Source organism: Nipponia nippon, unplaced genomic scaffold (assembly GCF_047370975.1).
Source record: "Nipponia nippon isolate SJK-2023a ecotype South Korea unplaced genomic scaffold, ASM4737097v1 scaffold_1, whole genome shotgun sequence".
Taxonomy (NCBI): Eukaryota; Metazoa; Chordata; class Aves; order Pelecaniformes; family Threskiornithidae; genus Nipponia; species Nipponia nippon.
Genome location: NW_028262290.1, coordinates 77,172,411 through 77,186,795, shown reverse-complemented (window position 1 = coordinate 77,186,795; position 14,385 = coordinate 77,172,411). Strand labels below are relative to the sequence as shown.

Below are 14,385 nucleotides of genomic sequence, written 5' to 3'. Positions count from 1 at the left end.
GTTGCCACAAGGCAATATATAGCTGACAGAAAGGAAAAATAGGGCAAGTATATAAAGGAAGTGGCACTTCCTACTTCTGGTCATGTTGAGCCAGTGGATTGGCAAACTGTAGCTGAATAACTTCACCTTCAACAAATTGTTCAAATTTTAATGTTAGGCTTGTTTTATTCCTTGAATATAGGTCCCCAAGATGAGCACTTTAAGAAAGGCTCTGTATTGACCTATGGGTATAATTTCATATTATGTTTTCTTTGGGGAAAGCCTTTGCTTTTCAAACTTTGTATTTTAACCCAGCTATGCCCAGAATTGTTTGTAAAGAGCAATTAGGAGACATTAACCTACCATTCTAGAGCAGGGGATAAGATCAGTAATGTCTTATGCCAACTTCATTTCCAAACAAAACATAAAATGTGATTACAACCCAATCCTGACTATCTTCTCCACTCTCCTGTGACTGATGTAGTTCCCAAAGAGTAAAACAGTAGCAATGTTGAGCTCAGAATAAGTGATACTGAAAATGTGTGTCAGGTACCTGGGATATGTCTTTGACCTCTGAAGAACAGTCTATTTATTGAGAGAACTGAGATTAAGGAACTAAATTTTTGTCATTCTTATTTCAATACTCTGGTCATAGGGATGTTTCATAATGTTTCATTTGACACAGAAAACATTATGAAACCTAACGAGAAAAGATGAAAACTGTTTGACTTGGTTTGCATTACTGAGTTGCATTGTATTATTTCTGCGAGCAAGATCAAGATTTGCTTGTTTTAGGAGCAGTGATGAATGTTTATTCTTCTTCCTTCTTCTACCAAACATAAGGAAAAAAAAAATGAGGGGAAAAAAAAGAACTTGATCCTTCAATAAACTGGAATTCAACTATCAAGTCAAACTCCTTCCCTGCTATGCCATGTACAAACCCACTAGAGGCAGGGGAATGGAACTTTTTACCAGGGACTTGGGGGTTGCAAGCTTGGGTAGAAACTTTCTCCGTGGATGATCAGGTGATAAATATCCCCTATATGGATTCTTTATCCCTAGATATGCTAAATGTCTACGTAACGCTGTTTCCCTCCCCTTGCAGCTAGGGTTTGAAAGTTACTACTTGCTGGAGGATTAGTAACATCCTGATGTCTCCACAGGCAAATAGGATCAGGGAAGCCTGCCTGAGGAGAAGGCAGATAAGGTTAATATATACAGCTTCTCAGAGTCATGCTTCTTGATCACAAAGAGCAAAAATGAAGTTTTCTTCTCTGGTTCTGTAGCAGGTGTTGCTGTTCTTATTATTGATCAGGAAAGTGTAATGGAGAAGAATAATGGAAATTGAATCAAACTAGCCCTTCTTGCCCTTTGCAATGATAAATAAATTTAGCCAGAAATATTTCTCAGTGCCTTAACACATCAGACTTTCTTTGCTTTTAAAAACTTTTCTGTTCTTTATTATTTGGTTAACTTGTCATCTGATTACAGTAACTTTTTTAACTGATTAAGCCTGGACATTTTCTCTTACAGAAGAACCAATTGTCATTGGCAACCTTTTCTGTGTTGTTACAAAGTGTAAACGTGGATTAACGAGTCACTTAATCCTCTCTGTCATTGAAGGAATCACTCTGGTTCGAGATCATTATCAGGTTTGAGTGGTTTCCACACCTACAACTGTTCTTTACAACATGCATTAAACTTTGGAAACTAATGGAAGTTTCTTCTTTTTTTCCTACTGTCTAAATGATGAGTCCCCACAGTGGCTATACAAATCTGAGGTTTGTATGGGTATAGCTCTGATGCTTTTGATAGTGATACGAAGAAGGAAATCCTTAAGTAAACATTGGTGAGCTCTGAAAGCTGTAAATATAACTAGAATTACTAGAATTCCTATAACTAGAATAACTAGATTGCCATTCAATACCAAACAGCAGCCCGTTTTTAATTCCTTTAAACTTTGTGACACTGCTAATTTCATGAATCAGAGTGCATTTATACTTTTAAGTATATTTCACAGGAACAGCTGTGAAATCAAGCTAGATACAAATAAACTTCTTAGCCAGTCGTTCAAGCTAAAATAGCAATTGTCGTTACCAGTTGGGGTCAGTCTGTTTTTCTTTAACAGTACATGAAATTACCAGCAGGAGAGTAACATTTGGCATTTAGAGACTCATCCAGAGTTGGAAGCAGGCCTTTGGATAGCGCACACATGTGTGCACACACAGACAAAATACTAAAGTCACGCTTTTAGTATGGAATTTGCCTCCTTTTTATGAAATAGCTCTGCTGGTTTGTCTACCTGGACATTTTGCTGATATGAACAGCAATGTTTTAAGGTAAACAGACTTCAGAGGCATCACTCATATCTCAAAGTAGACTTTTGCGGAACAAATGCGTTTCTGTAGTCGCAACCATTCTATGACCTTCTTCTGCAAATATTAAAAAAAAATGTAAAATCAGAAATATGAATATTCAGGAGAAAAGATAAAAGTGAATATTACACAAAGCATAATGGAAGAAAAACTTTGGATATGGGTATCCAGATATTTTCATTTGCTGAATGGAAACTGATGTTGTTTAGAACAATTTTTTTGGAAAAAGATAAAGATGGCCAGCCTAAAATAATAAAAAAAAAAGTTCATTTCATTTTGAAATTAAATTTCAAATGAAAATGTTGATATTTCTGTTAATGGGTGAATCTCCTTGACAGGCTAGGTCAAATTCACAAATATTTTTGGTTGTTTCCAAAAACTCAAATGTTTCAAAATTTCTTCGTTCTTGAAAACCTTTTGCCCAGTTTCAATTACAAATATAATGAGTAAAAGAGTATTACCTTACCTATATTCTCATTTGAAAATGTGCATCATCTAGTTGCCAAGACCTGCTACTTCAAGCACTAACAATCTCATGAATTTGTTACCTATATGATCACTGTGTTTTGCAGGATATTGAAAGAATGTGGCCTGCTTTCAACAAGGAGGATTGTGAGAGTATGGCATATATAAACCAAAAACTTTCCGATACTTTGGAGAGCTTCCTGAGAGCCTTGCAGAATACCAGCAATGGCAGCTGTGAATGTCAACTAATGTTGGGGAACATACAGAGACGACTGCAAATGTAAAGCCTTTTACATTGTGGTACCCCAAATGGTTCTTGTTAGAGATGTTATTTTGTGCATATGTCTGTATTCTAAATTATATAATTACAGGAGAAATACATTACAGGAGTTTATCAAAGTCTCTGCAAGCTTTCTTTGTTTAACCGAAAATTGAGCGGATACAATGCACAAATTATTTAAGTAATTGAGCAAAATTCTGGGTATTTCTAAAAGCCCTTATACTTTTGCTTAGCACTTGCAGCAGAACTTTCTGCTTCACAAGGAAAATGCTTTGAATCACAACTAAGATAATTTTCAATTTTCCATGACCTCGGGTCAAAATTTTGATATCCTAATTTTTTTTTTAAAGCCGTTTTGCTATGGCCTTGTCTTCTCAGTAGCTGGGTGTCTTTTGCAAAACATTAAACATTCAGATCAGTGCAGCAGTTCAAACAGTCAGAAGCACAGGATAGTGCTTGTAAACTGACAGACCTGAACTCCAAATAATTTCAGATATTTGCTATTCCCCTGAGGAAGAATAGTAGTTTTTAAGTAAGTGAAAAAAACTGCTACTACAGAGTATTTCAAACATGCTGTCAGTTAGAAGTGGTCCTTGTTATAATTGTTGCTATACTGGCTTGACTGTTAGATTGTTTCTGTAATGAGCTTGAATGGTATCTGTGAATTATAGTAATGGTACAGAAGAACTTGAGCTTAGATGCTGCTCTTATGGACCACAGGCTCATGTCCAGTTTTTGAATGGTAAATATCTGATGTGCGTATACTCTTTATTACTTAAATTACAATTAGATAGACTTCATTTGTCCTGAACTGCAGTGCTTTGTATCTCTAGGTTTTAAAAACATGTGTTCAGTAAGAAACATGGAAGTGAGACATTGCTAGACCCGTGCTTCTTCATAAGCTACTCTTTGCTAGAACACTTAGCCATAATGGGAAGATCTCTACATTTGCAATCTCGTTTAGGCATGAAATATGATGATCCCTGCACCATATAAATACAGCATAAGAAGGTCTGTAGAGTTGCTTACTGCACGCACAGTGTGTGCACATAGACAATGTTGAGACCTTTTTGCCTCATTTAGTGGCTGTTTCGGTATTCACGTTACTCTTTATACATAATAATGTCAATGACTTAGTTCTGATAACTTGTGAAACTAAGGCTATCATTTCAGGGTGGCTGAAAGTTTGGAGCTACAGTTGTCAGAAAATCCAGTGGCAGCTTTTCTCAGCAAATTTAAATTTTTGAATGGTAAGTTCCAGTTTTCTTCACTTTTTTACAAGTCACTGCTGTGTAATTTTGCAGGACAATAACTTTTTCATTGTTCTTCAAATTTTAAAGGAATACTGGTTATGGAGACGACTGACTTAATGCAATATATTTTCATTGTACACATGCACATACATGCGCTTGAGTTGGCACAGGACAGCATAGTTTACCCTAATCAGAGACTGTCCAAAAAGATGCAGGGATTCATTATAAAGAAGAGGCGACTTAAGTTAGTGGAAAAAGAAAATCTTAAAGGTTTAAGGGCTACTTCATCAATTTCAGATGTTCTCATAATACAGGGATGTGCGATAACCTCTGCTCTTATATGACAGTGCAAACAGATGCACAAGTCCTTCAGTTTGCCAGGAGAATGACCTTTACATTTAGTAGAAGTGAATTACATGATATGAAGTTCTTGTGTCCTTTATCACCCCTCAGAATAAATCTAACAAAAAGGATACAGTCTGTGTGCAATTTAATTAAGCAGATTGGTACTGTTTTTCTTTTCTTCCAGATGTGAAAGTCAAAGAGTGTGTGCAGAATCTTACTCAGTTGAGGCTGGACATTGGTTCTTCTGTCAATATTTCTGAAGAAACTATCAGTACCATCTTGGAAGCCAGCATCTCTCATTCAAAGGTAAAAGATCGAAAAGAGATGTTAAATTAATGGATCAACCTATAGCCTGATGTGCCAACTGAAACAAACCAAACCACCTTGTTTGTGTGGAATGTTGTATTTTCACTTGTCACTTCTATGTGGAATATTTTTTGAGATTTAGGACTTCAAAATAATAATGTGAAGCATTAAGAGATCAATTTATAGTAGCACTAGTCTTCTGGTCTAAATGGCACCACTTCATTACTTTCAGCAGTGTTTTGTCCCCTTGTGCTGACACAGAATTTGAGCTTTGCTATCTTGGTACTGTAGAAAAGGTGAAGGTTCCTGGAGAAATCATTTTGTATCTTCCCACTGATCCTTGCAGTACAGAGTTGTCTGATTTTTTTGTATTCCTTTGTGTGCTCCTCACTTACGTTATCTTACCAGTATCTTGCCTTACCTCCGCTTTATTTATCTGTTGTCTCTTGAGTATTTTCTGAAGGGTGGATTGTGTAAATTTTCTGAGTGAAGGACTCTGTGTTATCATTGCTGCTGTTTCCTGTGATCCCAGTGATTAGTAGAAATAATGAAAAATGCTACCTAACTTACAGGTTCCTGTTGATGTTTGTATAACTGAAAAGAGTTGGAGGGTACATTTGGTATAAACTAATCAGGTCGATCAAGCAGCCACTGGGTGTCACTGATGCTCCACTTGCAGAAACAGTTGCAAGTTTTGTTCTGAAAAGTGTGGCTATTAAAAAGGCAGTTCAGACCGTCACAACTATTTATAGATGGTTTCTTCTTCTGCTTCTTTGGCAGTGTCACTGCATTTATTGTTAGCTTGTTATTTTGATACCAGTAAATGGTAATGAGAGAAGTCATCTGGAAGCAATTCAGTTAAATGGGATTTGGTGCACCTTTGATCTTTTGGAATAATAATGCTAATTGACTGAATTTTCAAATTGTTTTCTATCCTTATTTTTTGTCAAAGTCCTATGTAGAGTTTACATATATGTACACGTCTCCCATTTGCATATCTATACAGAATTTTTTGTTTGCGTAAGTGCTTAAATACTCTCCCAGTCCAACTGAAGCATTAAAGCCTATGTCTCTTACTGATTATACAAGATGCACAAGTACTTTTTTTAAGCTATAAGTGAAGCATGCCCATTATGTTTATGATTTATATAGCTACTGTCTGATAACCCTAATGATAGCTGCAGACCCACTGCAGTCCCGTATTTCTGTGATTGTATACTACTGCTGTGCTTGCCTCTGGAGCGGTAAGAGTAATCCTGCAAGTTGTTTGTGCTTATTGCACTTACCCTGAATTTCTACCACAATATTATGCTCTGGCCATGCTGATTGCCATGTGATTAAGTGTTTTGAAACTGCTCAAAACTAGTAACCTGAAGACTATAAGCATTCATTTACTGAACACAGGAGTTTGGATTAGCTCTGGTACTCACAAAACTGCAAAGAAAGTTCAGAAGGACATAATCTAGGGGATAAAACATGGAATGGGTTAAAACTGGACTGAAATGGTGATATTCATGTGGGGCATGAGGAAATAAATTTCAAATTTTTCACAGAGTCAAATTTCCTCCACAAGAAGTCATCCAAATCAGTATCCTTTATGCTGCTGGAAGAATTGTATTTATATTCGTATTCTGGTCCTTGTACACACACAAAAAAGTGAGTATTTAGATATATAGGAAATCCTTTGGATTAATAAAAGCAAAATTCTGTTCCGGAATAAAAATCTAAAAGTCAAATTAATAAGTTGGAAATTAAAACGTTCATAGGAATTAAAGAGTTAAATTGCATATCTTGACCAGCTTTGGCTCCTAATTTGATTTTCTTGGGGATCCTCTCCCTCACTGAATACTGTTACTAGCTATAGATGCATTCAGTGGGGGCCGTACAGGCAGATTCTGTTCTAAGGAGTACAATGGACCCCTGAGTACTGTACTTTGGCTCCTACAGGCTCTGAACTTGTAATTTTTCTGGACTCACTGCTATTTGCTTTCTTTCAGGCATTTCAGGAGAAAGGGTAGCTAAGAACTCCTGAGATATCTGGGCTGCAAGAATTCGTCTTTTGCTGTGTCATTTTTGTAGGAAGAAACAAACCACCATTATCCAAGGAGTTTTTATTGCAGTCTCGCCTGAGGTCTGCTTAGGCATTTGTCCCTTCATCCACTATTAAATAATAACACTTCACAGGAGTGTTGAACTGAGAAGTGTGATCTGTCTCAGAATGAATATTGTGCCATATAGTCATCCCTGAGTGTTAAATGTCCATGTCATCTGAAAGAAGGAAGGTCCATATTGCTTGATTTTAGTGATTCATATATCTAGATTTTGATCTTTAGGTGTTTCTGCAACAAAGGTGTATATGTGCTAGAATGGGTATGTTCAGCATTGTAAATATGCCTGCTTATGGTATGAATGCTCATAGAATGAATAATTGACCTATTCATAAATATAAGTAAATCTTTATAAGAAATATACTTAATCTCTTTATATGTACATAGAATATAAAGTAAGACCATACCAATCTGATATAGAGCTGTATAGTTCGTTATTTCAGGTCTGCTGATGACTGCAAATTGTCATGTTAATGTGACACAAATTCTCACCTTATTGACTATAAAAGAAGGTGATGCATTTCAGGGAGGAAAAAATTTTAATACACATATATTATGACAGGTTTTTTACAGTGCCTCTTTGGTAGCTTTATCTGGAAGATGTGATGAAGAAGTACTTAGCCTGCTCCTAAACCTACCTGAAAACAGTAAAACTTCCCTGGTGGTGGAAGAATTATGTTCTTTACCAGCACTGGACTTGTATACCATGTTTGTACTGATTATACAGAATTTGAACTTACGTCATATCATTTACAAGGTAAGATGGGGGAAAAAAAAGCATTCAGTTCCTATGTTTTTCTTTTTTCAGGGTGGTGTAAAGCATGTAGGTGGATAAATTAATAATTCTGTTATTTCTTCAGATGTTCTTTCTCTGTAGAAGCAAACACTGGACATATGGTATTTTTTGTCTTCATTTACCTCCACAAAGCAAACACAACAGTTGAAGAACGGGGTTGGTAGATGCTACAGTATTCCATTTATTGATTCCTCAGGAAAATTATCACTGAGGAGTTAATTACGAAAGCTTTAGAGAAAAAACAGGAGGTAAAAGATGTAGATTTATTAATCTTTAGCAGAGTTTGCAGTTCATGCAATTAGTCACTTCTTAATTTGTAAGTGAGGAAGACTGATCTGGCATCATTGGAACTAAAACAAGCATAGGAGCTCACATTACAAGAATTACAAAATTCTTTTCTGGGAAGAATTCATAGCACTCTGGAATGCATTTTATTTGCTGTAGGAATGTTGGCAATTCAGGTGGCTCCTTCAGGAAGGAGCTTTTCCAGCTCTCAGGATTAATCTCTCTACAAGGGCAAACCTCCCATATTTTATATGACCCAAGTCAAACAACTTTGACAAGAATAATACATTGCCAAAAATATAATGAAGGGGATGCAGAAATCTCTAGCAAAACTGTCTTATCTGTACAACTGTAGATAATCTGGGATCTGGTATGGGTTTTCAGTGAGATAACATTTTTACTTGTAAGAGCAAAATTATTGGATGGGATAGTTAGCAGACGTCTATTTGAGTTCTTTTGGGGTAATTGATTGACAGAACATAAAATGTTGTAAGTACAAATAGTTGAAAAATAGTTATAACATTGGGAGGAAGAATATTTTGTTCTAAAGCCATAGATGCTGGGTTATATTCTAGGTGCTGCACACGCAGTTAAACAAGTTGGCCACACACTTTTAAAAACAAGACTATTTCCCAGAATAGGTTAAGATACCAGAGGCGAAAGAAAAGATTTCTTTCTGAATTATCTGCCAACCTAGAGGGGGAAAAAATAAAAAAGGCAATGCTCCTTCTGATGGGCTTTTCTACTGAACCCTACTGAATGAATTCCTAGCAAAGAATAAAAAATGTTGTCAGCTCATCCTAAATTATTACGGAAGATTTGCTAATTTTTTAACCGAATAAGATTTTTTTTTTTACAGTTTCTTTTTTTTTAATGTGTAAAAGCAGGTGAAGGCTGAGAAGAAAATTAGGCACAGACATTATTATTGTAGGAAGTCAAATAAAGGTGGATAAAATAAAGACAATCAGAGGAAGCAGCTGAAAGTATATAGTGAGATTATATTGTTCTTATTATCATGCATAGGCAGGTAACAATGAATCAGTTTGTATTACCATATCATCTAAATAACCTATAAAAACAAAGGAAATAGAGAGAAAATTCATAATGCCAAAACTTGCATGGTGGAAACAGTAAACAGCCAATTGAACTTTAGTCAAGTAAGGAATGAAACGCGCACAATTATTTTAGGTAAAAGGCAGTGTGTATGAAAAATGCAAAGGGAGGAACAGTGTGACAGGAAAGTTCGTTGTCTAATATGACTCCTAAAGCAACTAAAGTGGTTGCTAGATTTAATTTAACTTATGAATTATTTTTAAAATATTAAACTCTTGCATTGAGCATCTTGAACCCGTTGAAGGAAAAGTTCTCATTTACACTGAATTCCGAGGGGGCAGGATGTTGCAGGTCCCATCAGCATCTTGGGTAGGAGAGCTCTCTTCATCTTGGTAGGTATGAACATGTTCCCTGTATTTTAATTCCTGATTTGTCATAGGCCAGTTCTAACATTACGAGAGAATTTTTCTTTAGCTGAATTTGAGAGTAACTGGGGAGTTATACTAAAATGAGTTTTGGTAAACATGGTTTGCAGGAACGTTGTATAATCAGTTTTAGAAAAAGACTGAATAATTTTGAGTGTTTCATTGAAAGGTTAAAATTTGTTTCTAATTGGAATTTATTGTTGTGATTTTTCCTTCTTTTCCAAGATTAAGGTACCATCTGAGATAGGCAATGTACTAAATGTGCTACTGGATGTGGTTTCTAGTATCAGCTCTCTTCTCAGTAAAGCCCACCATGTCATGGAAAACCTTCCAGTGTTCCTCCAAGGAATTCAAAATATTGGTGTGCTTGACATCTCTGCATTGCAGCAGGTATGTGCATGATTTCAATATGCAAACTTAACTCCCATTGTGAGGTGCTTTGTTAGGGATGTGTGCTTAGTAAGGAGGAATACTAACAGAAATTGTGTCCTAGAAAGTTGGGAACGTAGAGAGAAGAGAGTCCATACACATTAGGAAGATTAATTCAGTGTCTTTCAAGCACTCTGGTAGTTTTGAGACTATCCATGTGTTGTTTCTGTCATGTCTTTTTTCATTAACTTATGAGATCATAGCTTAATTTAATATGGTGTTAGGCTACAGATTAATAACAACATGTATTATCTCTGATTTGGAGATAGCCATGCCTTTTCTGCTAATGCTGTATTTTTTTATGAGCAGACTATTATTTTGTTTATAAGAAATAGCTTTGCTTTTTTAAAGGATAAAATTTCAAGATAACATGTGCAGTTCTTGTATCTGCCATGGGTTTCTATTTGTGTCACTTAAGGTTTTTGTGCGGTAGTTCTGCTTGACATTTTAAAAAAGTGGCATGAGGTGTGAATGAAGATATTTCTTTTATCCCTACCTTTATGGGCAGTTGTTGTGTGTGCATCTATACAGCTAACACAGTGGTGGATCTAGTATTAAATAAATCAGAAATAAGATTCCTGTTTCTAAGCAGGGTCCAATTCCATAAGAAGACCTGCTGACCCCTATGGCATTACCTTCTGGATTTGCTATTCTGTGTGGAAAGTTTAGGATTGAATCTGGTTCTAAAATTTCAAACCTCTAAAAGATCCCTCAGTGGTAAGCAGTGCAAACTGGTTATGACTACAGTACAAAATAAACACTGCCTTAAATACTGTTTTCCCCAGTGATATGAATCTCTCTCAAGATCTTCTAATCTGTGTGACAAAAAGGCATGCTGTAAAATGCTGTTCTGTACATATTAGTTTTGGTTTTGAGCCTCTCTTCTTTGGGGTAGCTCTTTTGCTGCCACAATGAAAGGTGACTTTCATCAGATGCTTACATTTTTTCTGCTTTCCTTAAACTAGTTCGGTTTGTGTCAGCCTTTCCTTAGAACAAATGAAATATTCCTTTTGGACTGAAATCCCGAAGTTGCTTATTTGATAGAAGAATCTCCCAAAAGGTCCTGCTCAAAAAAAGTTTGCAAAGGAACAAATCGAACAGCAGAGGGCCACCTGGTCACAGTTTTAATCTTTGCTCCATGGCAACACATATTATCCTGTAATATAACATAAATTTAACTGTGGAATTTTTGTTCCTTTTTACATGTTACCTTTTTTGGTCACTTTTTCTGACACAATCTTTGCTTTCTTAATTTTTGTTTATTTTTTCTTGAGAGATTGCTGATTGGTTTTGTCACCTAATAATTTATAGAGGATTAAAAAATTCAGTGTCTGTTTCTTTTGTTGATAAATTAGATGTTTGATGCTTTGAAGGGCTCTTCTGTCTCTGTAACTTTTTACCATTTTGTAGACTAGTAAATGTTGTTTATTTTTAAGTATCCTTTCCTTTTTAGGTTTAACTGGATTTTTTTCTACTTTCCAATAATACCTTTAATTATTGATTATTTTGTTTGCTTCTTTTCTAAAGTGGCTAAACTCGTGCTACTAAGATGCAGATATTGCTTATGCACTTTACTCCATAAATATTTTCTTCTATTTCCAAAAGAATCCATCCTTCTGGATTTTTATTTTCACGATAATCAACAGTAAAGTAGTTCAGTGACATAGGAAGATTACCAAATAAAGTATGTAAAGATTTTTAAAGTAAAAATATATGGACCTACAGCATAGAGTAAGACAGATTGTCTCCTTCATTAACTTCTAACTGAAAAAGTTATTTTGAAGTTGATTTTAAAAAAATTAATTATTTCTATTATGAAAGAGGTAATAAAGTAATTGTCAATTACACACATGGATTTTTGACTGAAAGACAAAATGAAAAGCAAGAAATACCTTTAGAACATCTGTAAAATGTGAAGTCAAATTGGTATGCTACATATTGTGTAATGAAAGATGATATAAACACTCAATATCTGCCAGTCAGTAGTAATTGGAATACAGAGCCACATTCCGCTGTTAACAACATTGAGTGAATGGATAACTCCCTGAGGAAAAACACTGCTGATTTCGATCATGATTTTTGCTTGTTTGTTTGCTGTTTGAAATTATTCGCTTATATTTCCATAGCTAATTTTTAGTACACTTGTCACTCATGAATAGAAAAGCTGGAGGGGACTTGCTGAGTTACTGAATGTTGTCAGTTGTGAAAGGTGGCCTCATTCTGTAATCCCTCCACTAACTTGAACAAGTTCTCTGTTGAAACTATCATTACTGAAAAGCCTCTTGGTGTTATAAATGTATAAAATTCTGACTTAAGTTTATCCATGGCTAGTATGTCCACTTTTGTATCAAAAATGTTCTGTAGCTTTTACAACTTCTCTGATTTGCCCTCCCTGTGTTTGTGGAAGGCCAGTCATAGTCCTCCTCCGTTTTGATAGGTTAAATAGATTTATTTCAGTGTTTGTTTTGTTTGTTTTAGGTTTTTCTTTTATAACAGGTTCTCAGTTGTGTCAGACATCCTAGTGTCAGCTTCGCGTGCTGTGTTAAGGCTAATCTTGAATGTTGGGGACAAGAAACATGTACAGTCTTTGAGGGAAATTACAGCTGATGACTCTTGTAGTTCTGCTCATTCATGGCTATACCTACTAAAATGACTTTCTTAATCTTGCATTCACCTTTTTTGTAAGCTGCATACATTTTTGTCTCTTACTTGATCAAGGATCAGTGATGTACCCACGTAAGCTCCATTTTATAACAACATCTCATGATTTCAGTTGATAAATAATGTTTTGCACTGGTTATCTTTATATTAAGTTTACTTTAAATTAGGTAATTGGGTTTTTGACATATTGTATTCTGATCTTCTTTTCTCCTACAGTGACTTCTGGTATGAAATTATAGGCAAATTTCAGTATTTTCTTCTTTCAGAGCTAAACCACTTATCACAGTGGACTTAAGATCAGTCTCACAGAAATAACACTAGTAACTTCTCTGTGATCAAGTGTTTTCTTTCCTTTTAACAGGGTCCTTGCAATATCTTCTTAATGCCATTTTTTACCCACCACATAGTTATTGAATTAATGCTGATTAATGTTTTCTAGGACAAGAACATTAACTGGTTGTTAGAGTTCACCTAGTTTAGAGACAGCATATGTCTCTTGGGAAAAAGCACTGGCCTTCCCACATAAATATACTGTATTAGTCTGGAATGATAATTTGATAATGCATTAAATTCTACTCCTCACATACTTTTTTGTCTTTAACTGCTCTTCACTTTAAAATTTATTCTACATCCTGCCCTATTAAACATCACAATGAGATATCCATTATTACCTGGTGCATTATGTCACTCATTTTTGAGTATGGATGAATTTTCTACTTTTCCTTCAAATATTGCTGTCTAAATTTGATAGGCTTCTGGAAAATAATTTAACCATATCAGCAATTTTGCCATTTTTTTCCCCTGATTCTGTCAATTTCAGTACAATAAAGCCTTTGTTTTGTTTATGGCTCTAACCAGAAGTAGGAATATCTATTTCTCTGCATTTGTTTCCTTTAGCCCTTTAGTTTCATCAAATTTTGAATTATCTTTAACCTCCTTGTAGTTTTCCAGGAAAACTGCATTTTTTTTTTTCCTCTCTCTTAACGTAATGATTCTGAATTTATTTTAGTTTTATGTGCAAGCTATAACCTGGCTTGACTTTTATGTTTCTTTTGTTGAATAGGTGATATTTCTAGTCCATGTGAATTTGTTTTTATTCATAATTTGTTTTTAAACATACAGCTGTCTTAATTAGGTCAGAAGCCCCTGTGCTACGAGGTTTTTGCCCCCATTTGAGAGTCCAGTTCCAGATAGCTTTTTAATCACCAGCCTTCCTCTTCCATGAATTTGTCGGAGTGACTGGCTTGACGGATTATTTTCTTTGTAGGAGGCTGCTTGTTTGGATTCATCAGCCTTGATTACAGACCTACTTCATTTAGTTTAAACTAGAACAACTAGATCAAAGATAACTTTTTGTGAACATCCATCCTATATAGTTCTCCCACTTTATCAAAGCCAAATTTTAGGAAACATATCTTATTGAGTCAGTGGATATTTAGTTGAAAGACAGTAAGTAGATTCAGTCTGTTGGTGGCAGCTTACCGCATAAATATTCATTATTTGAATTTCAAGTTATTTTGATTGGAACCGGAATTAATTAGCAAGTTTGTGCTCTTTGACTGAAACAAGCCTCATTTATCCTTCTAGTGCAAATAGTCACTAATAAGGATTCAAACCCACTTTTA

The 14,385-nt window shown here is 35.3% G+C and overlaps 1 protein-coding gene across 1 annotated transcript in view; it reads left to right on the top strand.

Annotated features, from left to right (window-relative positions):
- The first annotated feature begins 223 nt into the window (after positions 1–223).
- Positions 224–14,385, top strand: part of ABCA13 (ATP binding cassette subfamily A member 13) — a 152,908-nt gene continuing 138,746 nt past the window's right edge. The window contains exons 1-7 of the mRNA XM_087747914.1: positions 224–227; positions 1,513–1,631; positions 2,927–3,099; positions 4,273–4,349; positions 4,882–5,003; positions 7,674–7,868; positions 9,896–10,060. Coding sequence (XP_087604040.1) covers positions 224–227; positions 1,513–1,631; positions 2,927–3,099; positions 4,273–4,349; positions 4,882–5,003; positions 7,674–7,868; positions 9,896–10,060 — 855 coding nt within the window. The remainder of the gene's footprint in view (positions 228–1,512; positions 1,632–2,926; positions 3,100–4,272; positions 4,350–4,881; positions 5,004–7,673; positions 7,869–9,895; positions 10,061–14,385) is intronic.